Source organism: Balaenoptera acutorostrata, chromosome 2 (genome assembly GCF_949987535.1).
Source record: "Balaenoptera acutorostrata chromosome 2, mBalAcu1.1, whole genome shotgun sequence".
In the NCBI taxonomy this organism is placed as follows: domain Eukaryota; kingdom Metazoa; phylum Chordata; class Mammalia; order Artiodactyla; family Balaenopteridae; genus Balaenoptera; species Balaenoptera acutorostrata.
This window is the reverse complement of record NC_080065.1, coordinates 178,649,941-178,677,661: the sequence shown is the minus strand read 5'-3', so window position 1 is coordinate 178,677,661 and position 27,721 is coordinate 178,649,941. Positions and strand designations below refer to the sequence as shown.

The 27,721-nt window shown below is 53.6% G+C and overlaps 1 protein-coding gene across 11 annotated transcripts in view; it reads left to right on the top strand.

Annotated features, from left to right (window-relative positions):
- Nucleotides 1-27,721, top strand: part of DNM2 (dynamin 2) — a 91,609-nt gene that overhangs the window by 40,201 nt on the left and 23,687 nt on the right. For 4 of the 11 annotated variants that reach the window (XM_057539689.1, XM_057539684.1, XM_057539686.1 and 1 more), the window contains exons 3-12: nucleotides 4,939-5,088; nucleotides 6,469-6,672; nucleotides 9,342-9,440; nucleotides 11,057-11,217; nucleotides 14,212-14,354; nucleotides 18,880-19,015; nucleotides 20,253-20,320; nucleotides 20,935-21,073; nucleotides 23,464-23,550; nucleotides 25,800-25,870. In XM_057539689.1, the coding sequence (XP_057395672.1) occupies nucleotides 4,939-5,088; nucleotides 6,469-6,672; nucleotides 9,342-9,440; nucleotides 11,057-11,217; nucleotides 14,212-14,354; nucleotides 18,880-19,015; nucleotides 20,253-20,320; nucleotides 20,935-21,073; nucleotides 23,464-23,550; nucleotides 25,800-25,870 (1,258 nt within the window). Of the gene's footprint in view, nucleotides 1-4,938; nucleotides 5,089-6,468; nucleotides 6,673-9,341; nucleotides 9,441-11,056; nucleotides 11,218-14,211; nucleotides 14,355-18,879; nucleotides 19,016-20,252; nucleotides 20,321-20,934; nucleotides 21,074-22,170; nucleotides 22,310-23,463; nucleotides 23,551-25,799; nucleotides 25,871-27,303; nucleotides 27,334-27,721 lie in introns of all 11 variants that reach the window. The other 7 variants (XM_057539688.1, XM_057539685.1, XM_057539682.1 and 4 more) reach the window with 2 other exon arrangements.

The window sequence follows — 27,721 nt, the reverse complement described above, 5'->3', positions numbered from 1 at the left end:
GATGCCTGAGGCGGGGTGTTGGCTACTGAACACAGTGGGGACCCACATGGGAGTCACGGGGTGGGGGAAGTCCTCCTACGCTTCGGCACCTAATGCTTTGTAACAGGCCACCTAGTAATTAAGTTTTATTAAGCAAATACTATGCACCAGGCACTGTGGAGTACAGAGACCAAAACCAAGTCCCTCACAGTCCCTTCTTGCAGCTCTGACTTTAGCAGGGGACACACAAGCACGTGGTGAGTCAGTGTGAGGAGTGCCGCGAAGGGCCGGCTGGTCTGGGTGGGCCTCCCCGAGCAGAGTTGTTTAGAGCCAAGACCTGAAGGAGGCAGGGAACAAGTCCTGGGTGGAGGGCAGGACCTCCTTCTAGAAGAAAACTGCAGGCGCATTCACTGACCCCATGGGACGCGGGTGGGATGCCCTGCAGTGGCTAAGGGTGGCTGGCTCCTCCGAGTTGGCAGCTCAGCTGCTCGCCGAGGGCCCGCTTTATCCTTGATTCCTGCTGTGCCCTGGGCTGGTCCCGTGGAGCCTCCGGGGACCGATCACACGTGGCTGGCCCTCCTTCCAGGGAAGCCTAATGCCGGGCTCCGGTGGGAGGCCCGTGTGGCCGTCGAAATGCTGTGGCAGGGCCCAGGGACCTGAGGGACTGGCTTTGTTATCTGAGCACAAGGAAAGGAAGGTTTGAAAACACTGCAGCTGCTCTGGGGATAGACCAGCGCTGCAGCAGGGCCCGGGGACCAGGGCAGGCGGAGCTGGTGGTGGCTCGGCCTGGGCTGCTGGGGATGAGTTGAGAGGGCGCTCTCCAGGCATTGCAGGCCATTAGCTCAGCCTCAAGGCCTCTGAATTATTCTTTGAGACCATACGTCGTTAAAAAAATCACCTCCCCCATCCAAGCACTTACAGGGCTGTGGAAACCCAGGCTAAACACTCCGCCTATTTGTCATATTTTAATTTTCCTCACGGGGAAACTGAGGCACAGAGGGGGAGCCTGGCCAGTGGGCATCCCCCCCACCTTCTCTGCATCTCCCGTAGACTCCCCTGTGTCCAGAGCATCCTCAGGGCGTGGGGAAGGGTCTCCGCTTCAGAAAGATCATGCGGGCATGAGGTAGGCCAGGGCTGAGTCGGGCAGGCCACCCCTCCAGGAGACGCCTCCTAGTTCCTGGTACGTTGAGTCTCTTTTCTGAGCGCCTCTGGCACCTGCTGTGACATGCTTGTGCCGAGTCCATCTTCCTCATCAGACCAGGACCCTGGCTCTGCTGGACCTGTGCCGTCAAGAAGTGCATTGGGAAGGAGGGAGGGAGGGGGAGATAGCAGGTGGTCCCGTCAGACCCTGTTCCTGTCTGGTCTCCCGTATATCCAGCTTGGTGGCCGTGGCGGTGCTGGGCCACCTCACGGAAGCTGGAGCAGGGACCATACTACCTTTCCGGCAGTCATTTTAGTTGTAAACGTAATTACAGAGCACCTACTGTGTGCTCAGAGTACTGTGCCCCGGGGACACAGAACAACACAGATTCAGATCCCTGCCCCGTGGGGTGGACCTTCTCCTGGGAATCAGAGAAAATACATAGGCTGACAAGGTAAACCGTATTATAAGGTGGCAGGTACTTGGACGATCCTAAGGAAGGGAAGGGGGAAAGAGACTGAGGAGGTTTGTCATCTCACTTTGGGGTCAGAGCAGGCCTCACGGAGAAAGAGAGGTGACATTCAAGCAGAAACCTAAAGGGGGAGAGGGAGGGACCCGTAAGGGTATCTGTAGGCAGCGAGAAGAGCCAGTGCAAAGGCCCTGAGGCAGGAGTGGAGGGCTTGGAGTGTGAGAAACCAGGCAAGCCAGTGTAGCTGGAGGGGAGTGAGTTGGGGTCAGAAGTTGGGGGGAAGGAAATTTTGTAGGGCCCTGCGACATGTGGTAAAGACTTCAGCTCTTTTTTGGGGGGCGGGGGGCCGCACCGTGCGGCATGTGGGATCTTAGTTCCCGGACCGGGGATCGAACCCGCGCCCCTTGCATTGGAAGCGCGGAGTCTTCACCCCTGGACTGCCAGGGAAGTTCCAAGACTTTGGCTTTTACTGGGGTGAGGTGGGAGCTATGGAGGGTTTCAAGGAGCAGAGGCTGAGATCTGGCTTTAAGAGGGTCGGTGCTTGTGGGCGGAGAGGAAGGAGGGTTGGCAGAACCTTTCTTAGTTGGTATGAGCCTGGAATCTAGCCCATGGTTCCAAAGTGACGAGGAACCCAGTAAAGAAGGCAGGTTGTGAGGGATGGGCCTTGCTGAATCCTTGACCTTCCCGTTAGGCACAGAGGGTACGGTTTCTGCTGTCCACTGACCCTCTGGGGAAGAAGTTGTGGCTCTCCAGCACCATCTCCTGCACATCTTTCACTCACACAAAGGGTTTGGCAGAAGAGAAGGCTGCCACACACACTAGGCTCTGGGAGGCTACAGCTGGCAGGTCCTGGTCCCATAGACACAATCCGGGGTGACCTGGCTCTGCCAGGGGAGGACGTCCAAGATGCACAATGGGGTTCCAGGTGGCGTGGGGTCAGGGAAGGCTCCCCGGAAGAGGCAACAGGCAGGCCGGCCTGGCAGAGCAGAGGTTTGCAAGGGACAGGGCCTGTGTCCTGGTCCGCAGCCCCTTTCCCATCCTCCATTCCCCTGCACTCTGCACTCTAGGAAGGGGGATGGTACCTTGCAAGTGCTGAGCCCAGGGCCTTGAGCCGGAAGAGAGCTGAGGTTTGCTGTGGGGGTTGGAGGACTGTTCCATTTGTGGTGCTGCTGCAGGAAGAGCAGCGGAGTATTTCCTCTTGTCCTGTGGAGGGCTGGAGCACGACCGTCCTTGGGAACTGGGTCAGCTGAAGGGGGTGGGGTGGTTGATCCTGTACCCTCTAGCCAGCGTCTTCCTTGCCCTGCTCCCGAGTGGCCAGTGCCCACATTGGGTAAGATCCTCAGTGATCTGAGCGCAGAGTCCCCCTGACCCCCGCAGCAGAGGTTAGAGAGGTGAAGAGCCTGTCTGTGGCCTCACAGAGGCCATGTGACTCGAGAGCCACCATCTGGAGACAGATTATCTGAACTCCAAATCCCAGCTCCGCCACTGAGCTTGAGCTAGGTTGCGTCACCTCTCTGGCCTCAGTTTTCCTGTCTGTGATATGGGCGTTATGGAGGTGCCTATCTGCGAAGGTGCTCACTTGTGAGGAACAAATGGGACCACACGCAGGGCCTGGCCAGAGCAAGCAAGGCCTGACTGTTGGCCATAGTTTGTTCGGTTATGGTGATGGGATGGCGAACCTCTTTGCATTCATTTCTTTCTGCTGTGTTCCACCTCTGGGTAGAGATTCTTCACCTGCCTGGCTTTCTCTGTCGCAGGGGTCTTTCTCCATCCTTTCTTCTGATGCAGCTGATGGTAACACTGTGCTGTGATTTATGTAGCCAGGTCTCCTCCTGGTGGGCATTGAGGCAATTTCTAGTCTTTTACTGTGAGAAACAGCGCTACAGTGTACATCTTTGCATCTCTGCCGTGGACCAGTTCTTTAGGCTGTTTGCCAGTGAGACTTACTTCCCTCTTTTCAGCATCACTTGCAGGAGCCGTGATCTCTGGGCCTAGAAGGTCCCCCCTCCCCAACATATACTGTGAAAATTCAAACACATGGAAAAGTCAGGAATTGTACGGTGAATGCCTATAGACTCAGCACCTACGTCCTGCGATGAACATTTTTTCTTCCTGCTTTATCCACATTGTGCTTTGGATTTCTCTGCCTTGATGATAGGACCAGCACTATCGTTAGTCACTTTTTAAAAAAAATTTATTTATTTTAGGCTGTGTTGGGTCTTCGTTGCTGTGCGCGGGCTTCTCATTGTGGTGGCTTCTCGTTGAGGAGCACGGGCTCTAGGCACGTGGGCTTCAGTAGTTGTGGCTCGCGGGTTCTAGAGCACAGGCTCAGTAGCTGTGGCGCACGGGCTTAGTTGCTCCGCGGCATGTGGGATCTTCCCGGACCAGGGCTTGAACCCGTGTCCCCTGCATTGGCAGGCGGATTCTTAACCACTGCGCCACCAGGGAAGCCCCGTTAGTCACTTTTATTTCCCTTCATCTCAGTGTCAATAACGGCTTTCAGACACCCTGGGCTCAGAAGGCCTGAAGAAGCCAGAAAGCATTTCTCCTGAGGGAGAAGGTTGGGGGGCCCCATGAACAGCCTAGACAGCACACCACATCTAGGTTGGGGGGCCCCATGAACAGCCAGGAGGGGCGGACGGGCAGCGAGATGGGCTTTCGTGAGGCCAGTGGTGCTGCCTGTTCCCCATCCTGTGCGGGTGCCCTGGGGAAGGAGGACGATGAGTTCCAGGGACACGCACTGGGGATCTCGCCTGGCCAGAGGGCGCTGGCGGCTCAGGATCCCACCAGGGCAGTGGCTTGCGGCCCTTCTGACTTGAGATTCTGCATCAGGACCCAGGACCATCTCGTGTGATATAACACGGAAGCAGAAGCTTCATCAAACGTGCATCACTGCGCTCTGGGTGATGCATGCCCATCCTTCGTATTCTGTTCATCAAAAAAAAAGAATAAGTGCTGGTCACACCCACCTGTCGGTTGTTGTCTTTTGTTTTTTGTGGGGTGTTTTTTGTTTTGTTTTTGATTTTTTTTTATACTCATAATATGTCATGACGTGTTGTTTTGCAAAATGCTTCATGAGAATGTCCATTCCACATAGTCAGGATTTTTGCCCGTTTTGTACCTTGTGGAATCCCTGAGGTCTAGAAGGGGGCATGGTCTATAGGCGGGCCCCCCTCAAATACTTGTCAAGAGAATGAATCTGTTGCCCCCCAAATTCCTGGGAGGCCTGTAACTGATTCTTCACTTTCTCTGCTTGACAAAGCACCTGTCCCAGAAGGCCATCTGTTCCCCCCGCACACAGCGAGACCGCTTCTCTTTCTCATTTGGAACATCTTTCTTCCCTTTTCAGAATATGCCGAGTTTTTGCACTGCAAGTCCAAAAAGTTTACAGACTTTGAGGAAGTCCGACAGGAGATTGAAGCCGAGACCGACAGGGTCACGGGGACCAACAAAGGCATCTCCCCAGTGCCCATCAACCTGCGGGTCTACTCGCCACACGGTAGGCAACAGGGACCCCTCACATACGGGGGCAGCGGAAGGCTGACTCCGCGGGTCACAGGTCGGGTCGGCCTCACCCTCAAGAATACGGCCCCTCCCATTTCTCGTCACACACAACACAGCCCTCTTGATCCGTATCTTCCCACGTCTGATCTCAGCTCTAAGAGAAACAGCACACCAGGGAGACTGTCGGGAGTGGTGGAGTCTGGGGTGAATTGCAGCTCTTATGTTCCTTTTAAAGAGGCAGCCACGGCTCGGCTCCCAGGTGAATGGTGGCCACACAGTGATGCCAGCCCAAGGTAGCCAGGTCTTCTGGTTCTTCAAGAGGAGCCAGAAAGCCAGATTTTTCTGCATAACGTCCTGATTTTAAAACTGCATCATTAAAACAGAGCAGGCAGCCTGTAGCCATGTATAACCTCTGACCCAGAGGCATGGATTGCTAACTTAAGTGGTATTTGGTGAATATTGCAGCCGACTCTTAACACCTCGGTATGGGTTCTTTGTGATGAGTTTATTTATTTATTTATTGGCCGCACCACTTGGCTTGCGGGATATTACTTCCCCAACCAGGGATTGAACCCACACCCTCGGCAGTGAAAGTGCAGAGTCCTAACCACTGGACCGCCAGGCAATTCCCAGTTTATTTATTTTTGAATAAATGATGCCTGTACATGGCTCATATTCAAGTTATAAAAGGGTATATCCAGTGAAAACCTACCTTGCCCTCCAAAATTAGAAATATATTTCATGTTCTCGAAATGATACATAATGCCTATGTAGGCAGTTATGAACATGTATGTATATATCGTGTATGTGTGTTTCACAACTTTTACTCAAATCGTAGCATGGTATAAAAGTCATTGATGCCTCTTTTTTGTATGAGTGCATCTCAGAGTGTGTTTCTTACCAGAGTATCATCTTTTTGTTTTTAATAGTTCCTTGGTATTGGCTGAATCGATGGGCTGAAATTTATTCAGCCATCGAGAGTAATTCCAGTCTGCAAATGCAAATGTCCAGATTTAAAACTGTATCGCTGATAATAACTATTAATGGAGTATAACTTTAAAAAATTGTGAATCACTGTATTATATGCTTGTAACTTATATGATATTGTACTTCAACTATACTTCAGTAAAAAAAAAAATAGTCACTTCATTAAAAAAACAAAGCTGTCTCACTGAAATAGAGTACAGGAGGGTGTCTATAAGATGGGATTCCTAGGAGGGAGTTATCGGGTCAAAAGGTGGGATCCAGTTGGAGCGCAGGAGACATCCTGAGGCCTGACCCCCAGCGCTTGGAGAAGTGGGCCAGGTCCCTGCAGGGCTGGGCGTGCCTCCCCTACCCTGGCTCTGACAGCCTCTCCCTCTGCTTTCCCTCCCAGTGTTGAACCTGACCCTCATCGACCTCCCGGGCATCACCAAGGTGCCTGTGGGGGACCAGCCCGCAGACATCGAGTACCAGATCAAGGACATGATCCTGCAGTTCATCAGCCGGGAGAGCAGCCTCATCCTCGCCGTGACCCCCGCCAACATGGACCTGGCCAACTCGGATGCCCTCAAGCTGGCCAAGGAGGTCGACCCCCAAGGTACCCCCCGAGCCCCCACGGCAGCAGCTCCCTCTTCCCGGCGCCTTGGAGCATCACGACTTGCCCCACATCCTCGATTCCACGTCACTGGCGTTCCCTTTGGCGCACAGCCTCCCCAGGAAAAGGCCCGGGACACAGAATTTCCCATGAGGGCCAGCAGTCCCGGGGGGCATCCCTTGGGAGGCCAGTGTGTGGCGGTTGGCATTGCTCCTTGGAAAGCTGGTCCCTGCTTCGCCTGTGCAGAAAGCTAGTTCAGGGGGGTGGGAAGAGGGCAGCCCTCCTTGGGCACAGATGCGAGTCCAAATCCCACCTCTAGAAGTTCCTCTTCCTCCCCGAGGCTTGGTCCCTCCTGTCGAAGTGGCAACAGCAGTCCTAACTTGTAGAGCTGTCAAGAGGACCGGAGGTCTCGCCATCACTGTTCGGGGGGGTCCAGCAGGGAAGGTGAAAGGATGACGAGTTAATGAAGCCAGTTGGGGCCGGAGGGAGTGGTGGAGACTGGGGCATCTGTGACCCAGGGCCTTCGTTCAGCAAATGTCAGTTAAGCCCCAGCTACATGCCAGGCTCTGTTTCGGCCTTGGGAACCCTGCAGGGGGCAAAATTGAGAGGGGCCCTCTGCCACCAGCGAGCTGATATTCCAGTGGGGGCGACAGAATCCCCCACTGGAAATAAGCAAGTGGAGTAACTTCCGGTAGTGGTAAGCACTGGATGGAAATAGAACCCACTGAGAGAGGCTGGGGTGGAAGGGGGTGCAGTCACGGGCCTCTGAAGACGTGAGGTTCTGGGCAAGATCAGAATGAGAAAAAGGCAAAACCCAGGAAAACGGACAGTGGGTGCTAAAGAGCGGGCTGCCCAGGACACAGCAGGGAGGTCGGTGTGGCCAGAGCAGAGTGAGCTAAAGGGAGGGCGCGGGAGCGAGGGCCGAGAGGGGCCAGGACCAGTCGAGCAGGCCCCGTGGGCTGCGGTGGGGAGCTGGGTGTGCTTTGAGAGCGGCGGGGGGTTAGCAGAGTACGACACACACCGAAATACATTCTCCAAATTGTCCGCCGACTGCCTGGATCCCACAGTGTTTTGGAAGGAGTTGGGGACCAGTGTGGAGTTGGGGGAGACAGGCTCTGTGGCTCACGCCCCCTAGTTTGTAGGCCTGGGGGACAGTTGGCAAAGGGGGGCTCCTTTCCCGCCGGGAGTGTGAGCTCCTCAGAGCTCGGGGCTCTGGCAGCTCTTCCCCAGGGCCATCCCGGTGTGCCTTCCTGGGAGGGGCCGCCCCTGCCTGCAGCGCCCCCCCCAGGCCTTCCTGTACCCCTAGTCCAGTCCCGGGAAACAGCGTGTGACCGTGACCGCAGAGGTGAGATCAAGCAGTGAGGAAAACGGTTAGGTGAACTTGATGCTGGCATTCTTCCAGAAAAAAGTCGCTTTCTAACTTTGGAAGTATTCATGATAATTATCCCCAAAATGTCACCATTGTAAAATGTAGAGCCTAACATGTGACAGCTCCTCTCCCCCTGCAGATACTGGTGGCCACACTGGGCAAATATTCTCTCAGAGTTTGTTCTTCCACGTAAAGTCACATTTTTAGAAATGGGATGGTCTTTCCTTATTTTTCTGTAGTGTGTGTGTGTTTGCCTATTACCATAGGGACATAGGTCCGTAGCCATCCACCATGTGGCCCATTGCTGTCTTTTTTTTGTTCTGAACATTTGGGTTGTTTCTGAGCTTTTAGGAACAGTGCTTCAGTGAGATTGGACATTTCTAATAAAGTAGATGCCCCCAGACCCCCTCCGCAGTCATATCTCTCTACCTTGGGCTGCCTCTACCCTCCCCAAGCTTTGTGGGTGCTTGCACTGGGGGCTCCTTTGCCCTCCGAAAAGGTGATGCCAGCTCATACTCTCATACTCTCAGCAGAATGTGAGCAGGCAGGGGCCGCAGGGAAGGCACGGCTGTCACCTCTTCGACACCCACCTTAGCACCCCCCAGAGATCTCCCTGGGCTTCCCTCTGTGATGTCTCTCTCTCTCTCTCTCTCTCTCTCTCTCTCTCTCTCTCTCTCTCTCTCTCTCTCTCTCTCTCTCTCTCTCTCTCTCTCTCACACACACACACACACACACACACACACACACACACACCCACCCACCCCCCCCCCCCCCCCCCCCTAGCACAGAGGGGCCCTCAGGCACCAGCAGGGGCATTTGAGGGTTCCTTCGATTCTGGGCAACTTGGGACGAAGAGGAATTCCATGGGGTGGTTTCCAGAGTGGAATTTTGGCCATTCAGATGAGAGGTAACCCTAGAGACAGTTGTCACGGGTTAGCGTGTTACGTTGCATGCCATTCAGCACAGCGTGGAGATTCTGACCTGGGGTTCAAGTTCGATGAGGTTGCCCCCTGATGCTGCAGCAAGACGCCGTCTCTGGTCGTACCAGTGATGACGGTGGCCAGCGTTTATTGACTGAACATTTGCCACGTGCCAGGTTTATCCTCATGGACGACCCCCTGAGATTGGCGTGTTACTGCCTTCATTTGACATGAGGGAAACTAGGGTCCAGGCAGGTGATGTTATGGTTTGTCCCAGGTCACACGGCCTGGAAGTGGGGGGGTCCAGCTGGGCCCCAGGTGGCCCGGGGTTGCCAGCCTGTGCTCCTTCCTCATGGCGCCCTCTGACCTCTGTGCTCTTTCAGGCCTGCGGACCATCGGCGTCATCACCAAGCTCGACCTGATGGACGAAGGCACTGATGCCAGGGACATCCTGGAGAACAAGCTGCTCCCCTTGAGAAGAGGTGCGTCCCAGGAGGGCCGGGGGGCTACAGGGCAGGGGAGGGCAGGCAAGATGGGTGGACTTGAGCAGCAGGAGAGCTGGTGCACCTTTGCTTTCGGAAAATGATTTGTTTTTGTTATCTTTACTGAAACCCCAGCAAATGCTCACAGATACATTCACCATCCCATGTCCCCACTGCCCAGAAGTAACTGCTTTTCTGTTCCATTGTAGAAGCTTCTTTTTTTTTCTCTGCCCGAGTGAACACAGGTAGCTTTTTCTTCTGATTTGCGTGCATTCATTTTTCAGTTACACAGTGAACGCCTACTCATTTTGGCAACAGGAAACAAGTGTCCAGAAGAAGGAAACTGAAATCATCCACAGCGCAACTTCTCCCCCTATTTAATACTCTGTGGTTCTTCTCCTTCCCAAGAGTTCCCGAGGATTTGTAACCTTTCTTAATGTTCAATACTTGCTTTCAAACATTCTCTCAAGTGGAGAGAAAAGTGCAAGGAGAACCACTGGCCCAGCCTCGCTGCTAATCACATACAGCTAACCTTCAATGCCCAAATATCCTCTCCTGTTGTTCTTTCCTCCCTTGGGGGTCATGAAGCAAATCCTAGGCATCCTATCATTTGACACATAAATACCTACGATTCTGTTCAAACAGCTCCTTCTCCGGCCACTTTATCTGTACTGCTTCACTTGGGATCTGGCCAATTGTAGTTCCCCATAAACCAGTCATTTGATCTAGACAGAGGCTGATTAGGCTCGTGTTTAGTTTAGTTTCAGATATTCTGACAAGAGTAGCCCAAGTATTTTTATTTTCAATAAAATGAGAATAGCAAATGTGTATTAAGTACCTATTACGTTTCAGGCACTGTTCTGCACTTTTGGTGTGGAAGAACCCATTTAATCCCCGTAACAATCCAATGCAATGGCTCTGTGCTCATCCCCATTTTATGGATGAAGAAACTGAGGCACCGAGAGGCTAAATCCCTTGCCCCAGCTCACAAAGCTGGCAGGTGGCAGAGCTGGTTTGGAACGCCAGCTCTCCAGCGCCACGCCGCTTGGTGACCTGCTTTTCCATTTCACTTAGCAAAATAGCAGAATGTGTCCCTGTGAACATTCCCTTGAAGGCAAATACTCTTCAAGATGACTGTAAAAGATCCTGTGGGATCCCTCATATGGGGGTACATGGACCGTTACTCAGACCCCATTTGTTGGACACTTAGGTTGGCTCCTGTTTTTCACTGTGACACAGTGTAGAATAGGTATTAATATCCAGCAAGATAAGCTGTCCCCCATTGCCCTTCTTTTTGAAGTTTTTTTTTCTGTTTCTAAAGCTCGGATTGTGGATTTCATCTTCTTCAGAGCTTTTCTCTACCCAGCCCCTCACACCATGCTGAATATAACTTCTTCCTCCAAACACTTGCTATGCTTTTCAGGACTGTACTCAGTGTTTGCATTCTCCGTGTTGCTTCTGAGTAATGTGTATGGCTTGTCACCTCGTCTGTGAGTGACTTGTAGGGCAAGATCCACATCTGCACCCCCACATTGCCTGGTCCCATGCAAAAAAGGGGGCATCTGGGCTCCTTGGCTTGCCTGGCACTGCCCTGACCTGAACCTCTCTCCCCACAGGCTACATTGGCGTGGTGAACCGCAGCCAGAAGGACATTGAGGGCAAGAAGGACATCCGTGCAGCGCTGGCGGCCGAGAGGAAGTTTTTCCTCTCCCACCCGGCCTACCGGCACATGGCGGACCGCATGGGCACCCCACACCTGCAGAAGACTCTGAATCAGGTACAGCAAGGGTTTTGTGCAGTTGCTCAGGCTGCGCACTGCACAACAGCTGCCATCCACAATGCCGTTGGCCGTGGTCTAGAGCAGCACTTGTTTTAGCAAAATGGGTTCAGTGAACATTTGACTCAGGGCCTGGAGAAGAGTGGGTGTTCAGTAAGTCTGTACTGGTACTATTATTACCATCACTACTATTGTTACCATTATTTTATTTTTATTTAAAAAAAAATTGTATTGAGGTATAGTTGATTTACAATGTTGGCTTAATTTCTGCTGTACAGCAAAGTGATTCAGTTATACATATATATATTCTTTTTCATATTCTTTTCCATTATGGTCTGTCACAGGATATTGACTATAGTTGCCTGGGCTGTACAGTAGGACCTTCTTGTTTATTACCATTATTTTAATTACCACCGTAATTATTTAGTCACGTACCCAGAAGTTTGCGTACAGTTCCTGACACTGATGACCTGGGTTACGAATGCCTCGCCTGGACCAACACCGGGTGGCTGGCAGTGCTCGACAGTAGCCAAGTGGGAGGACTTCGCAGCCTGGCCTTCCTTGGTCCAAAGCCCAGCCCCGCCTCTCCGAGCCTCCCCGTCCATCAGGCGGGAATCATCCGCATCCCTGCCCCCAGGGCTGGCGTCTGCTACATGAAATGCAGCACATATCAAATGCCAGCAACTCTGGTATCTCACTGCTTTTCTAGTGTTCTTTTGTCCCACAGGTAGTATATTCACAGGGCTCATAAAAAATACCAGTGTTTAAAAGTATATAGTGAAGCGCCCCCATCTGCCCCTGCTTCCCACCCCTAGGGCACCACCGTTAACACCGCCTGAGTTTCTTTCTGTTCATAAAAGCAAAAAGGACTTTTGAGAATCACATTTCTCTCTTTCTTGCATAGTCATGGATACCCGCCCCTTGGTTTTTTTTTTTTTTTTTTTTTTTTTTTTTTTGCTCAGCAGTATCTCCTGGAGCTCTGTCCCTACAGAAAAAGCTTCCTCACTCTTTTTCGTGGCCCTGTAGTAGTCCCTGAACACATGGGTCTTAGTCTGTTTAACCAGGCTCTTTTTGGAAGGCTGGTTTCTAATGTTCCTAGTCAGTAAAAGGCTGCTGTTTAATAACATCGTTTTGCATGTGTGCCAATTTCTACGAGAGTAAAATCCCTAATGTGGGATTATGTAGCTATACTGTTGCAGGCAGTGTGGTCCTTAGTGGCCCCGGGGTTACGAGGAATTCCCCCTCAGTGCTATATGGTAGCATCTCGGATGGGGCAGGGCCTCAGAGCGACAGTCTGAGTCCTTCATGACTGCAGTGGGACACAGTGGCAATGTGGGAGCTGGGCCCTGTCCTTAGGGAAGGGATGTTTCTAATTGGGGGCACCAGGTAGAGGCACAGTCGAGCGTTAGGCAGTGATGGGGCCGGAAAGAGAGCTGGCGCAGAGCAGGAAGGCAGAGCAGGCAGCTCAGCAGAACAAAGAGGGAAGTAAGTGTCCGGTGGGAGGGGCCCTCCAGGAAAGGAAGCAGCGGTCTGCCTGGGCAGGGGGTGGAGGGAGAGGAAGGGAAGTAAAACTCCCCGCAGGTGCCTGGGGCCCCCTCTGAGAGCTGCAGGTGAGCAGCCCAGCTGGCCTTCTGGGGGCCTAGCTCCACATCCTGGTGCTTCCTGGTTCCCCCCCCCCCCAACTCCTTTGCCTCACGAGCTAAATGGGGCCACCGTAACGCCCCAGGATGCTGTCGGGGCCCGGAGTGGACTGCCACCCTTAGGGACCTGCAGCTCCCACAGGGAGGGGCCCCAGCTCACATAGGGCTTTGGGGTGACCATCAGATTCATTCCACGGACTGTGAGCCTCCTTCATATGTTTTTTTTCTAGCTTGATGGATAGTTTGTCATTTCTTTTGGCTTGTAGGACAGATGGCCACAAAACACTGCTTTTCACTTTGTGGGTTTAGCTGATTTTATGGCTATTATTTTTTTCTTCCCTTCTCTCTTTCTCTTTTATCATAGTATTAAAAAAAGTCAGACAGTGCAAATATAGTGAATGTCCCATTTCCTCCCATCCCGCGATGGCTCTCTTCCCCTGAGGCGGCCGGTGTCACCACTTCCTGGGCTTCCTTCTCGAGACGCTAGACACTGATGTGTCTGTACCGCCAGCCTTCCTCTTCCTCCTGCTTCTCTTTTCCTTCTCTTCCCTTTCCATCTTCCTTTTCACCACCTGAACAATTAAGATATTTACCCACTGCTCTGTATCTAGCTTTTTCTTGAACGACCCGTCTTGAGGCTCATTGCCTAACTTTTTCTGCACTGCTGCCCCCTTTTAAGATCCGTGAATAAGGAACAAATCCCCGTGGTTCAAAGGCAGAACAACAGAGGAAAAGGGGGCTGCAGGGAAGGGTCCTTCCACCTGCCTGCTCCATTCTGCCCTTCTCTTGTGAACCATCCTTCCCTCTGTTCGTGCAAATGAAAATGTGTTCTTACTTTCTCCCCGTCTTTACAGAGGGGAGCACATCATAGGTGTGTTCTGTGCCTTTTTTGGCAAACTGTTCCTATTGTAGTTTGTAGGGCCCGTCCCCGCGTCTGTACGTTCCCCCAGCGTTCTGCAGTGTGGATGCACCATCGCCCGTCTGACAGTCCTTCTGTACCTGGGTCCTGCGGTGGCTTCTAGGCTTTCACCCCCCCCCCCCGCCCCCAACTGAGCGGCACTTGTGGGAGGCTGTTCCCGGTCAGCACTTGGGTCCTGCTGCCTGGTCCTTGCGAACAGTTGCGTGTACTCTTTGGTGTGGACAGCCTGGTTGATCTGTCCTCCCAACGCCCGGCGGGCTGTTTGCAGCATCTCGCCACTGTGGACGGAGCTGTGCCACCTCTCCCTGCCCCTCACGCCAGTGTGACTCCAGCTGGATGTTTCTGTTGGTCCGTCGAGGCTGGGGGTGGAGCGGGCCCACCCCTTCTCTGCATCCTGCCCGTGCTGACCTCTGACCTCTAGCCTCTCTCCCGCAGCAACTGACCAACCACATCCGGGAGTCGCTGCCGGCCCTGCGCAGCAAGCTGCAGAGCCAGCTGCTGTCCCTGGAGAAGGAGGTGGAGGAGTACAAGAACTTCCGGCCTGACGACCCCACGCGCAAGACCAAAGCCCTGCTGCAGTATGTGCCCCTCCCCCCACCTGGCGCTCCGGGGCCTCCACCTGGCCTCAGGCTCCCCCACTCATCCGTCCGTCAGTTCGTTCAACAAACACTTGGCCAGAGCCCCCTGTGTGCTAGGCCCTGTCTTGAGCACTGGGGTCTCCCCAGTGTACTGGGCAGACACCCCATATGCTCAGAACGGGGAGGGGGGAAGGATGAGGCAAGATAAGTAGATGAGAACATGTGTACTCTGTGAAATGGCCAAGTATCGAAGTAGGGAGGGGGCTAGAGAGTGCCAGGGTAGTTGTGGGCGTAGCATTTAAAATAAAGTGGCCAGTGAAGGCCCCCCTGAGACAGTGAGAGTCGGGCAGAGACCTGAAGAGGTGAGGAAGGGGGCCATGCAGAGTCCTGGGGATGGGGGCCCGGCCAGTGCAAAGGCCCTGAGGCAGGATTTCGTCCAGCATTTCGGAGAAGGCCCATGTGGCTGGAGCAGAGTGAGCGAGGGGAGAGTGGGAGGAAGGGAGGGCGGGGAGGGGACAGGGTAGAGCCTACAGGGCCTTGTAGACCGTGGGGAGGGCTTTGGTTTTTGCTCTGAGGTGGGAGCCCTGGAGGGTTCTGCGCATCGGCAGGACATGGCCTGACTCAGGTGTTCACGGGCACCCTCTGGTGGCTGCAGGGAGGACAGACATGGGGGGAGGGAGCCGAGCCATGTGTCAGCTACTTCTTGGTTTCTTGGAATCCTCACCCTGACTCTAAGACGGTGCTCCCGGCACCCACCCAGCTTTGAGTCGGAGGAGTGGGTGTGCCCCATGATCTCAGCTTCTCACCCGGGGCTCCTCCTGCCTCCGCACTCCAGGTGTCTGCCCTGCCAGGGACCCTTAGCTGGCTTGGCTAGAATGGGATCCAGAAGCTCCTTGGCACCTCAGATGGCAGATGGTGCAGTGTACAAGACCCCTCCCAGAGGGACACTGTCCTGTGTGGCCGTTACAGCCCTGACGTCCCCCTGCCCTCTCTGCCATGTGGCACTGCACAGTGGTGGGATCGGGGGTGAGAATGCTTTTAACATCAGACGGCCTCAGCCCATTCCGAAAAGCTTTCTGCAGCGCCAGCGCTGGCCCCTTGCAGGCTTTAGGAGGAGATCCGGTCTAGCCCGTGCTGCAGAGGCCACGGCCTGGGGCGAAACCTGGGCCTGAGGGGCAGCCACAGGCAGGTGACCACACCCCTCTGAGCCTCATTTTTCTCGCCCCTAAAATGACAACCGTAGCGGCTCTCACGTCATGTGGCCATTGGGGAATCTTGTGAAGATGCTTTTGGGGCCCTTGGCGGGGCGGGCCAGGGGACACCCTCCACGACAGCACCCATCCCCCAGGGTTCGTGTCATTTTTCACCAGTGCCCTGCGGCCCGGCCCGGGTGGTTTTGACATCACGGCGGAGGTGCACCGCTGTCACCTGTGGCCCCTCAGCGAGGGCTGGTGATCCTTCTTGAGCGTCTTATCTGCAGACCCAGATCCTCCTGCAGGCTATGGGCCACACAGACCAGCGGCCAGCAGAGGCCCTTGCTTCTTCCTTCCCTGCTGGCGGGCGTCCCTTTGAATGGCTTGTTGCATGACCTCCTCCTCGGCCTTTATCATAAAAATGACTGCCTTCACATGTACAGAGGGTGAAAACTTCCCCTCCCTCCCTCTGCACCCCGGTTCCTGTCTCCAGGCTCTTGTCTTACCAGAGAATGAGAACAGTGGCATCAGACTAGCCCCCAGTTACGCTCTCTCGCAGCTGATGGAAGTGTCATTGAGAGCCTTCCGTTTCCCACGGCCGCCTGGAGTATCCCATATGCTCTTCCCGTGACCCGATGCCCATAGGGGGCGTTCGGGTATTTTTTTGCTTCTTCGATAGATGCTTCTCGAATTCATTGTTGAGCGCACAAGCGAGGATTCCCGCAGGGCAGACTCCTAAAAGAGGGGTCACTAGCTTGAGGAGAACTTGAATTTGCATCAGTAGCGCTTCCGTGGCCTCCAGGCGGGCCCATGCCCGCTGGCCCTCCCGACCTGGTTCTGGGCGCCCCCTCGGGTCCCACACAGGTATATATGGTATGTGGCTCACTTGGAGCCAGTGATAGGAAAGCTAACTGTCTTTACTTTAATCATCCTCCTTGCCATGATCGATTGTTCCGAGTCTGGCTTTTTCCTCCCAGGCACAGCTTGGTCCTTGCTCCATGTCGGGGAACCAAGTTATACAGTGACCTTCACCTCAGCTCCTTCCTGTGCATAGAACACAGATCACTTGAAACCCTGGCAGGTTTTTTTCCCCAAGCAGAGGTGATCGGCGACATTTTTCAAACCAGCTCTTGTCCCTCGGCTTTTGTGTCTTGCACCTGGATCTCTCTCCTTCTAGAACTAGGAGCAGGAATGCACGTTCCCTAGACGTGCAGTTGTGGCTCTAAACTCAGGACCATTCGTCTCTAGGGACCGCTGGTCATCCGTAGGTCTCTTCCCTGCCCTGTACCTTGGTGTATTTATTTGCTGTGGCTGCGGCAAAGTACCACGAACTGGGTGGCTTAAAGGAAAATAGAAGTTTATTGGGAATTCCCTGGCGGTCCAGTGGTTAGGGCTCTGTGCTCTCACTGCCGAGGGCTTGGGTTCAATCCCTGGTCAGAGAAGTAAGATCCCACAAGCCCTGCAGTGTGGACCAAAAAAAAAAAAAAAAGAAAAAGAAATTTATCGTCTCATAGTTATGTACACTGAGTGTCCAGAATCAAGGTGTCGGCAGGGTTGGTTTCTTCTGTGGACTTCGAGTGGCTTGCTGGCAACTTTGGGGCTCCCAATCTCTGTCTTATCTTCACATGCCATTCTCCCTGTGTGTGTGTCCAAATTTCCCCTTTTTCTAAGGACACCAGTCACAGTGGCTTAGGGGCCCACCCTTCTCCAGTATGACCTCATCTTAACTAATGACATCTGCAAAGACTCTTGTTTCCAAATAAGATCACATTCTGAGGTACTGGAGGTTAGGACATCAACATGAATTTTGGGGGGACACAATTTAACCCATGACAGTTGGCAAGGGTGCTCTCTGAGTGCAGCTCGGACTCCAGGGCCCCTGGGAGGCTGGTGCTCACGTATGCTACGTCTTTTCCCTTCCGAGTCTGGCGGCAGCTGGCGTAGGCTTCGTCCTGCTCCCTAAACCACTCCCTGCTCTGTACTCTGTCCTTGCTGTAGTGCTAAGCCTTTTACCATCTTGGCCCTGATTTGGCCACCGTTCAAGGTCCCCATTCCAGGTGCAGCATTAACGTAGGCCTTTGTGTGTCTCTGGGAAGGAAGTCAAGTGTGGGCACTGTCTGCTTCATGTGGGCAGAGACCTTCTGGGGATCTGGGACACCCTGTGTGTGACCCCCTGGGTGTTCAGGAAGAACCCCATCCATTGGTGGCCGAGCCTGGCCGCCCTGGCAGCTTGCAGGCATCAGCTGTATTTGCCCGTAAGAGCCGGGCTTCTCTGTGCCAGGGAACTGCCAGCTCCCTGCTGCCAGCCCAGTGCGGGAAACTTCTGGGGAAACTCTACACAGTACTTGAGGAGATCCAGAACTGGGGGAATGGAAATGAGAAAATGATTCAGACAGACAGTGCCAGGGACTGGGGGAAACAATTAGAAATGCTAAAGAAAACCAAAACACTGATAAATATCTTGGTTCTTTACTGCTCACTTCCTCCAAGCACTAATCAGCAATACTCTGAGACACTTTTTTTTTAAGGACTGGGCTGGGTTCTAAGGGGCCACGTATGGTGTTACCACATTTCATCAGTTACGTGTGCACTTAAAAAAATTTTTTTTAACTTCTCAAATCAGATGATTCAGGTGAATTACCATTAATTGGCAACATTTTTCTTTCTGGGGGGGTGTCCAGGCCATTAGTGCATTTGGGGACCAATGCCTGCTTTGAGTTGATGAAATCTAGAAACTCCTTAAATCCTTATTACAGTGACCCTGTGTGGAAGTGCTGTTACAACCAACCCACTTTGCAGGTGAAGAAACTGAGGCTCAGAGGGCAGAGCCACCTGTCCAAGGCCTCTCAGCCCATCAGTGGTGGAGTCCTGACCCAAACAGACTGGGAGGTGGCGGGAACCAGTGGAAGCCACCTGACTTGTGTGGAGGGGCTCCCTTTTCATGGCACGGTCCTGCCGGATCAGGCCAAACCTCAGGGCAGAGGTTGCTAAACTGTGACCCCCGACACACACCCCGCACCTCCCTCTTGCCATCTGCAAAATGGGAGTAATAATTGACCCCCCCCCCCCCGCCCCCAACTCAGTGAATGAATGGTCGTAACAGGCCTATAGAGCGGGCCTGGTGTGTAGCAAGTGCTTGCCTCTGGCAGCTCCTGGATTTTGTCTGTTTTTGCTGCTAAAAAATAAAAAGATGGGCGTTCCCTGGTGGCCTAGTGGTTAGGATACAGTGCTTTCACTGCGGAGGAAAGTAAGCCACAGCTTGACCAGGGACGTAATTCCGGAGCTGTGTTAAAACCTCTGCTTTGAACTTCGGGTTTTCTCTTTCCTCATAGGATGGTCCAGCAGTTTGGGGTGGACTTCGAAAAGAGGATCGAGGGCTCTGGAGACCAAGTGGACACGCTGGAGCTCTCCGGGGGTGCCCGGATCAATCGCATCTTCCACGAGCGGTTTCCCTTCGAGCTGGTGAAGGTAGCACTGCCCGGGCCGGGCCCTCTGGTCAGCCTTGACCCTCCTGCTCAGTCGGCCTTGAACCCGGCCTCCTCCCAGGCCACGAGGTCTCGAGCTCCCACTTCCAGGCCCGGGCCTCCTTCCCTGAGCTTAGAGATTTCTAGCAGAGCTGTATGAAAAGTTCCATTTTCTTCCTCTGAATACATGTTCTTTGCAAAGTACATAGACAATATAGGTAAATTCACACGGGAAAATGTCCCCAGCATGTGGTTGAAAGGGAAAAAGCAGATTATGGAGCCAGCATGTGCAACAGAACGTACAGATGATAGTTATAACATCCTTCATATGAAATCATACACGCATGTCTAGATGTGTGTCTTTGCAGAGACAGATCTGCAAGGATAGTCACAAAATGTCAGCTATGGGTGCTGGGATTGGAGGTTTCTTTTTGTTTTAATTGCTTGAAGTTTTACACTTTTTCACAGTGAGCGCATGCCATCTTTGTAAAAACCAGTCATGTTCTTTTCAATAGAAGAGCAAAAGCTAAAAGGAAAAAAAACACCCATAATCCTAACACCCACAGACAACGCCTCTTAGCACCTGGATGTGTGTCCTTTGAGAATTATTTCTGTGCAAATGCAGGCAGAAAGCCTCCCTGCATCCACAAGCACAGTACATATATTCATGCATACCAGTGTGTGCATATGTATTTTTTTTTTAATAATTATGCATCTTTGTATTCTTTTTTTTTTTTCATATGATTTGCCATCTTTCCAAACTAGTATATACATTTCATGCATTGTCAATGGCAAAACACTATCTTATTTTATGACTGTCCCATCGTTCATTTAACCAGTCTCCCATTTGGGGGCATTTAGGTTCTTTGCACATTTTTCAGCAGTTACGGATGGTTTTGTGAATGTAGCTAATTCTTGATTAATTCCTCAAGATAAATTCCTAGAGCTCTTAAAACTACCTTGTGACAGTATAGGTATGTTTTTAGAGGTATGTTTTGATTTGTACTGCCACGTAGCCCAGAAGAAAGTTTGAGTTGATTTTCCTTCCAAGAGAGCAAGAGTGTCAGTTTCAGAGCATCCTTGCTGAAACTGAGTTTTAATGTTCTTGAAAATTTTGACCAATTAAATATTCTGCCCTGTGAATATAAACGGTACACAGGAGGTGACATTCCCTAGGTACAGACCTGATGTGGCGGTGCCTCAGGTACCTCCTTGCATGTGTTTGGTTTGTCTCTTCTCAGATGGAGTTCGATGAGAAGGACTTAAGACGGGAGATCAGCTACGCCATTAAGAATATCCACGGAGTCAGGCAAGTTCCACGGGGGGAGGCGCCGTGTTCCCTTCACCTCCATTGTGCCACCCTGCAGCCAGTCAGTCCCCACAATCCTTGGGGTGCCCCGATTGGGAGGCCTGGAGAGGGCTCTGGGATGGTTTGCAGTAGCTGTCAGTCTCTCCCTCTGGGTCTCCAAAGGCTCTCGAGGGTGGATATGCTTAGTTCTGTGTGGATCTGTCATAAGCCCCGCGGCTGTCCGGGCTGTCCGCTGCCCTTAGGTTAAACATGGGTTAAAGGGCCCAGTTACCGTGGTCAGCCAACTCAGAAAGCTCGCTGCAGATTTGCCCTGGGGGGTAGGGAGGAAGTCAGAGCCAAGGCACGATTGCAGGAACCCAGCATTTGTCCCCGTCATGGGTGCCCTGGACGCCTCCTGGGTCCCCAGCGTTTTGCTCCCGCCCTCCACTCTTGTGTCGCCGTGGGGTCCTCAGGTTGCCCCGGGGGGTTCCAAGTAGCGGACGCGGGCGTCCGACCCCCAGACTTGCTGCAACCTTGGCTCTCTGGGGAACCCAACCCGAGCCTATGAAATCGCTGACCGTGCTTTGTTTCTCTCTGACTTATCTCCCCTGCCCCCCGGGTACGGATGGTTTTAGGACCGGGCTCTTCACCCCGGACTTGGCATTCGAGGCCATTGTGAAAAAGCAGGTCGTCAAGCTGAAAGAGCCCTGTCTGAAATGTGTCGACCTGGTTATCCAGGAGCTAATCAATACAGTTAGGCAGTGTACCAGTAAGGTATTGGACCCTCGGCAGGGTGACTCCTGGCCTTGTGGAAACGGGGCTGTGGGAGTTTGGTATCAGGCTCCCGGTGCTGCTTGGCCTTTGCCCCGCTGGTCCCCCTCCCTCCCCTTCCCAGATTGCCTCAGTTTCCAAGAACGTGGCCTCTACCCAGAGGCTGGGGCAGAAGCGTTTTGGCCTGGGTGCAGCCCGGGGGTGCCAGGCCTCCAGATTCCAGACTGGTGGGCAGGGCTCCCTGGGACCCTGATACCAAGCTTAGCATGTGTCTGATGGGGGTCTTGCTGGGCTGTCGCTTTGCTGTCTCCTGGGAAGCAGAGAGGGACCTCGCGTCACCTGCTGGAGGCCAAGCTCCCTGAACCTCCCTGCCCCTCACAAATGCCTTCTTGACGAATGCCTGGCCCCCTCAGGCTTTCCCGGAGCCAGCCACTTCTCTGTCCCCAAGGCGCCGAGAAAGGCCCAAACGCCAGCGGCCTGAGGAGTTGCTGGGCCCTGGGCTCGCCCCTAACAGCCTCCACCAGCTCCCGCAGGAGCAGTGCTGTCCCAGGGCAGTGGCCCTCGGACCCCCGGCCTGGTTCCCGGGGCGGCACATGTTGGCCAAGGTGCTGAAGCGCTTCCTGGTGGCCAGTTTGTGCTTGCACGTCCCCCATGGCCGTGGAGCTCTGGGTTGGCCTTCCAAGGCAGGAGTTTCTGCTTCATCCTTCTGTTCTCAGTCTGGAAAAGCCCACATTTGCTTCTTAAGCTTCTTCGATTGGAAAAGGGAAGGGAAAGAAACCCAGATGGTTTGGAGATGTTCGTCCTAGAGCCCATTGTCACAGACACGAAAAGGCAAGGCCTCCCCAAACCTTTAGCTGTTCGTACGCTGACTCCCACCCATGGCACTTTTATAATTAAACCCCAGACTAAGCCCACCCCTTGGACCCAGGTCGCCTCTTGATCCGAAGCAGCTTCCGGGGCAAATGCGGGCGCAGGCTCTTCCATGCATGTCACTAACCAGCTGACTCTCGTTTCTTCTTTCTCCGTCTCCCGTCCCGCGTGTGTGGCCTGCACTGCCCCTGGGTGTCTTTTTACCTCATCCCGCCCTCCGCATGACCCAGGACGGGGCTCTTCACCCCCGACATGGCCTTTGAAGCCATTGTGAAAAAACAGATTGTAAAACTCAAAGAGCCAAGTTTGAAGTGTGTTGATCTCGTGGTCTCAGAACTGGCCACGGTCATTAAAAAGTGTGCCGAGAAGGTAACAGAAGGTTTCATTATTATCACCTATGCTTCTGTCCCCCATCTTCTCTTTCCCATCGTGAGTCTTAACCCAAGCATCTGGGAAACTCTGCCTCGGCAGGAACCCCCTTCCGTGGGCCAGTGGTCACTTGGAGACATCTCAACTTTGCCTTGGCTGACACAAGGGGGTGGGCCAGTCGCACTTGGGTTCCACCTTTGCATTTTGGGCCTCTGACGGGGATGAAAGGCCTTTGATGTCGCCAGATGCACTTACTAAGCAGGCAGCAGGGATGAGTGCCCATGCCCATCCCTGGAACGCTTTGAGAAAGGTGGTTTCCAAACTGCCGCCAACGTGGTGAAACACTTCGCCAGTGTGCTGATCTGCGTGTTCTCACATCACAAGGCATTTAAGAATTTTTCAGAATTCCTAGGCGGTCCAGTGGTTAGGACTCTGCAGTTCCACTGCAGAGGGCCCGGGTTCGATCCCTGGTCGGGGAACTGAGATCTCACAAGCCGCGTGGTGTAGGCAAAAAAAAAAATGGAATTTTTCCTCGAGTGATTTTGACCATTTGCTCAATTTTTCCCAACTCGTGGTCTTTCCCCAAACCATGGAAGGTGGGCTTCTGTGCGTTAGTTTGGTTGCTGCTGCAAAGGCTGGGGCAGCGGGGGTGTCAGAGGAGTGGATCCCAAAGGTGAGATGATCGGGAGCAGTTTCCCGCCCCCCGCAAGGGAGTCCCTCCGAGGTCGATGGCCCAGATGCTGGCCCTCCCCCCATTCTAGAACGGGCGCTGCTGCGCACCCCTGAGCTGCGCTCGGGCCCTCGCCCTGGTGGCCCAGGGGCTTTAATTACACTGTGTCCTTGCTCTCACCCAGCACTTCGAGGGAGGGGGGTGGCTGTCACCCGCTTTCTCTGCCACTTTCCACCTCCGAAACGCATTCTCGAAAAGCACCTCTGCTTGTGTGCGGGCACCCTCTCGGTCTCTCCGGCCCACCGTCCCCCGCACCGTCCCCTTCTTGTCTGCCGGCTGGAGCAGCTCTGAGACAGGAGCGGGGTGGGGAACCGGTGGGCCCACTCCATGTCACCCCCCCCTCCGCCCATGTTTTCCGTTTGGCTCACTTTGCTGCCCAAGCCACGAGGACCCAGCCGACGCCGCCACTCTGCTTTCCCTCCAGCTCAGCTCCTACCCCCGGTTGCGAGAGGAGACCGAACGAATCGTCACCACTTACATCCGGGAACGGGAGGGGAGGACCAAGGACCAGGTACTGGCTTTTTGTTTCATTCTTCGGATACAGTTTATGTGCAGTAGATCTTGGTTGTGCAGTGTGAGTTTTGACAAATGCGTACAGCAAGGTCACCACCACCTCACTCAACATACGGAACGGTTCTGCCACCACCCCCCAAATCCCCATCCTTGTGCCCCTTTGTCGTTAATCCCTCCCCGACCCCCAGGCCCCCAGGCCCTCAGGCCCTGGCAACCACTAGGTTGCTCCCCGTCCCTGTAGTTTTGCCTTTTCCAGAATGTCATGCGAACGGACTCTTGCTGTGGTAGCCTTTTGATCCTGTGTCCCTTCACTCTGCACCATGCATTCAGGACTCATCCCTGTTGTTTGTGGTGTAGCCAAAATGTGTCTCTTAGGACTGCCAAGTAGTGTTTCATGGTGCACGTGGACCACAGCCTGCTTATCCATTCACCCACCGGAACATGTTTGAGTGCTTTTTGTGTTTTCACATTGTCTTACGAAGACCGTCATAAGCATACCCAAAGGTAGAAAGTGAGATGCCCCACACAGCCACAGTTCAAGTCTCACCTGTCACCTGCTCAGCCCAGGGCTGTCATCCTGCCTTCATGTGGCCCGACACCTGGTTTGGGTTATTTCCCCCACGGTGGTCCTCTGTGTTGTCTCTCTCTTTTTTTTTTTTTTTTAATTGAAGTATAGTTGATTTACAGTGTGTGCCAATCTCTGCAGTACAGCAAAGTGACTCGGTTATACACATATAGACTTTCTTTTTTTTATATATATATTATTTTCCATTATGGTTTATCCCAGGAGATTGGCAGCTGTTTATTCAAACTGGAACCGAAACAAGCCAACCTGTTGTATTTGGTTGTGAGATCACCTTGTTTAGAACAGTCCCTCTCCCCTTGACATTGACGGAGAAGAAACTTGCTCATTTGTCCTTCACAGGGTCCCCCATTCCCTCGAAGCTTCTGTAACCTGGAAGTTCTGTGAAAAGCTTGAGAGATTCCAATTTGTTTTGTTGTCATTGTTGGCAAGAATGCTGCTGTCTCTTCCATACACACAAGAGCCCCCAGTTGCCCCACTGTTGTCATGGCTGGGCTCTGGGGCAACAGGACTCAGACCTTTTAAACCAGAGACAGTGTCTCCCATGGATGGAGCACCCCAGCATTTTCCAACAACCCCCCAAGATCTGAGTGCCTGGCCCGCTTTATGCTTGAGGGTTCAGAGGCACAGTGAAGTGACAGGACTGTTTAAGGGCCCGTGTCTTATCTGAGACGACATCCTAGCTGGCTGGTGTGTGCCTTTGTGCCCGTGTGTTTCATTTTAATGTCCTCACCTGGCCAAATTACCTTTGCCAGTTTTTTGTTTGTTTTTGATTTTACCTAAGTATAGTTTTTTTGTTTTTTTAAAAATTTTATTTATTTATTTTTGGCTGCGTTGGGTCTTCATTGCTGTGTGCGGGCTTTCTCTAGTTGCAGTGAGCAGGCGCTACTCTTCGTTGCGGTGCACAGGCTTCTTATTGTGGTGGTTTCTCTTGTTGCAGAGCACGGGCTGTAGGCACGTGGGCTTCAGTAGTTGTGGCTCGCGGGCTCTAGAGCGCAGGCTCAGTAGTTGTGGCACACGGGCTGAGTTGCTCTGCGGCATGTGGGATCTTCCCGGACTAGGGATTGAACCCGTGTCCCCTGCATTGGCAGGTGGATTCTTAACCACTGCGCCACTGGGGAAGTCCTTTACTGAAGTATAGTTGATTTACAATGTTGTTTAATTTCTGCTGTACAGGAAAGTGATTCAGTTATCCACGTATATACATTCTTTTTCATGTTCTTTTCCGTTATGGTTTATCACAGGATATTGAATATAGTTTCCACCTTTGCCGTTTTAATGAGGCACTTATAGCATGCCGGCGCTACTCTCAACATGACATATTGTGACCTATTTAAGCCTTTGCAGTGAGGCCTTATTGCCCTACTCAAGGCCTGGGAGGCCACACTTGTGACTACCACATTGGGCTGCCTCACTCTGCTCTGTTGGCCCAGTCTTTCTCACTTGTGAGGCCTTGGTGTCTGGAAGCACCCATGCCCCCTTCCCCCTGCAGACGGACCCCAGGATATGGGAAGGGGTGGGTGGGTGACCGCTGTTCTCCTGCCTGGGAAACAGCGTGGTTGTTTCGGGGCACCCCCTGCTGGCGGGTGCGGGAAGTGCTCTGGCAGCGGCCCCTCCCTGCCGCGCTGGGCTCTGTACTCACCATGACCCCTGCTTTCCCCCAGATTCTTCTTCTGATCGACATCGAGCAGTCCTACATCAACACAAACCACGAAGACTTCATTGGATTTGCCAAGTATGTACTTTTCAAGATAGCGGCTGGTGGGGTGGCATGAGTGTCCACCCTCAGAGCCACGCCTTGAGAAAGGCGGTCAAGTTGGGATTCCGCTGCTGGGCCGGGGCACGAAGGTCTCTCTGTCAGGGGTCCCCAGGTGAAGCGCGGGGCCATCGGAGAGCATCTGGAAGCTTTGCTGGGTAGCAGCGACCCCCCCAGCCTCATTGTCCCCAATGCACCTCCTGTGGGGCACCCCCATGGTTAGTTTAAGGAGGAAAGGGCAGTCCAGTGGTCAGAGGCTTCAAGAAAGGGCAAGGCTAACTAGCGTTCAGTGCTTCCTTTCCTGCAGGACTTCTCAGAGCCTTTCATAGACTCACGTGCAGCTTTCCCAGTCTCCCCCACATGCACTGGGCCCTTTCACTGAGCAGCTCAGGGGCTCAGGGCTCCAGGGGCTGCTCTTTGGGAAGTGCTGCCAGGATTTGCATGGCTTCTGTCCATATGCTCTAGATTTAAAACTAGAACCTTCCACGGCACCCGGATAAGGGGCCAGAAGAACAGGGAGCTGATTACAGCAGGATATAAATATAAATGCTGGTGGCCTCCAGTGTCACCCACTGATGCCATCAGCCCCCCACCTCGGTGAGTATCACACAGGTTGTTCTGATGGCTCACGAAGGTCCTCTTTCCGGAGCCTGATAGAATAAAAGGCGGTTGGTAGCCAGCCTCCTTGTATTTGTTTAGCCAGTATCGCTGGTGTGCTTTCATTGCACCAGGCCCTGTGATAACAGCAGTCAGCAGGCACAGACCCAGGTCCCCACCCTGAAAGGAAGGTCCCGCGCCAGGGACAGAGGTGCACCCAGGCAGTTAAGACACAGTGTGGTCAGTGCCGGGGTGGGGCTGTCCACCGCCCGTGGGAGTCCAGAGGGTGGCCTTGTGGCCTGGCCTTGGGGGTGCAGAGAGGAAGGGGCTAGCAGGCTGGGCAAGAGGGTCTTCCCGTCCAGGGTCTCTACTGGCTGAGTAGTTCCCTGGGTAGACATTTATCAGTGCACTCAGCTCTTCTGTGCTGGACACATGGTCGGTGAGTGGAATGAATGAATGAGTGAACGAATGAATGGGGGGCATGATTAGAAGCTGCTGCCCCAGCCCAGATGAGCTGAGGGCCCCGGCCGGACTGTCCCTGCTGTGGGGAAGGCTGAGGGGCCCTGGCCGGGGACTGCCCCTCAGGCTGGGCTCTTAGCCTGGGGAAGCAGCCCCTCCTGCTCCTGTTCCCCCAGCAGCCGGGTGTGTGGGGCCTGAAAACGCTGGTCCCCCTTTTCGGGTTGCTGCTGTTTTCCTCACCTTGATGTCTCTGCTTCTCACACTTCATCCACAGTTCCTTCTCACAATCTCTTCTGTTTTTCCTTTGACCACTCCACTCTTTCCTCTGGATTCCTGGGCCTTCCCACTTACCCCAGCTGTTACTATACTGAGCAGCTGGTGACCGGGTGGGTATTGCCTGCTGTGTGCCTTTTCCCTAGTGTGTGAACGGGGGACGCCCTGGCTGGGGGCGGGGCCCAGGGTGCCAGGCTCCACCTGGCCCAGGCCCAGGCCCCAGCCCTGGGTGGGATGTTGCAGGGGCCCCCGGAATAGCCATGGAGCACTGCCTTTGGCCTAGGACAGTGAACAAGCCAGACTTGGGCCTTGCCTTTTCAGAACCCACACACTGTCGTTAAGCCAGTTCTCATAAGGAGGATGCCAGTTGGAAAGGAGGGCAGGTGGAGGGGCTGTGGGAGAGGGCAGTGAGGGATGAGGCTTGGAGAGACCTTCCCAAGGAAGTCATGACAGCCAGGTGATGGGGACGGAGCTGGGGCAGAGAGCGCTGGAGACAGGGAA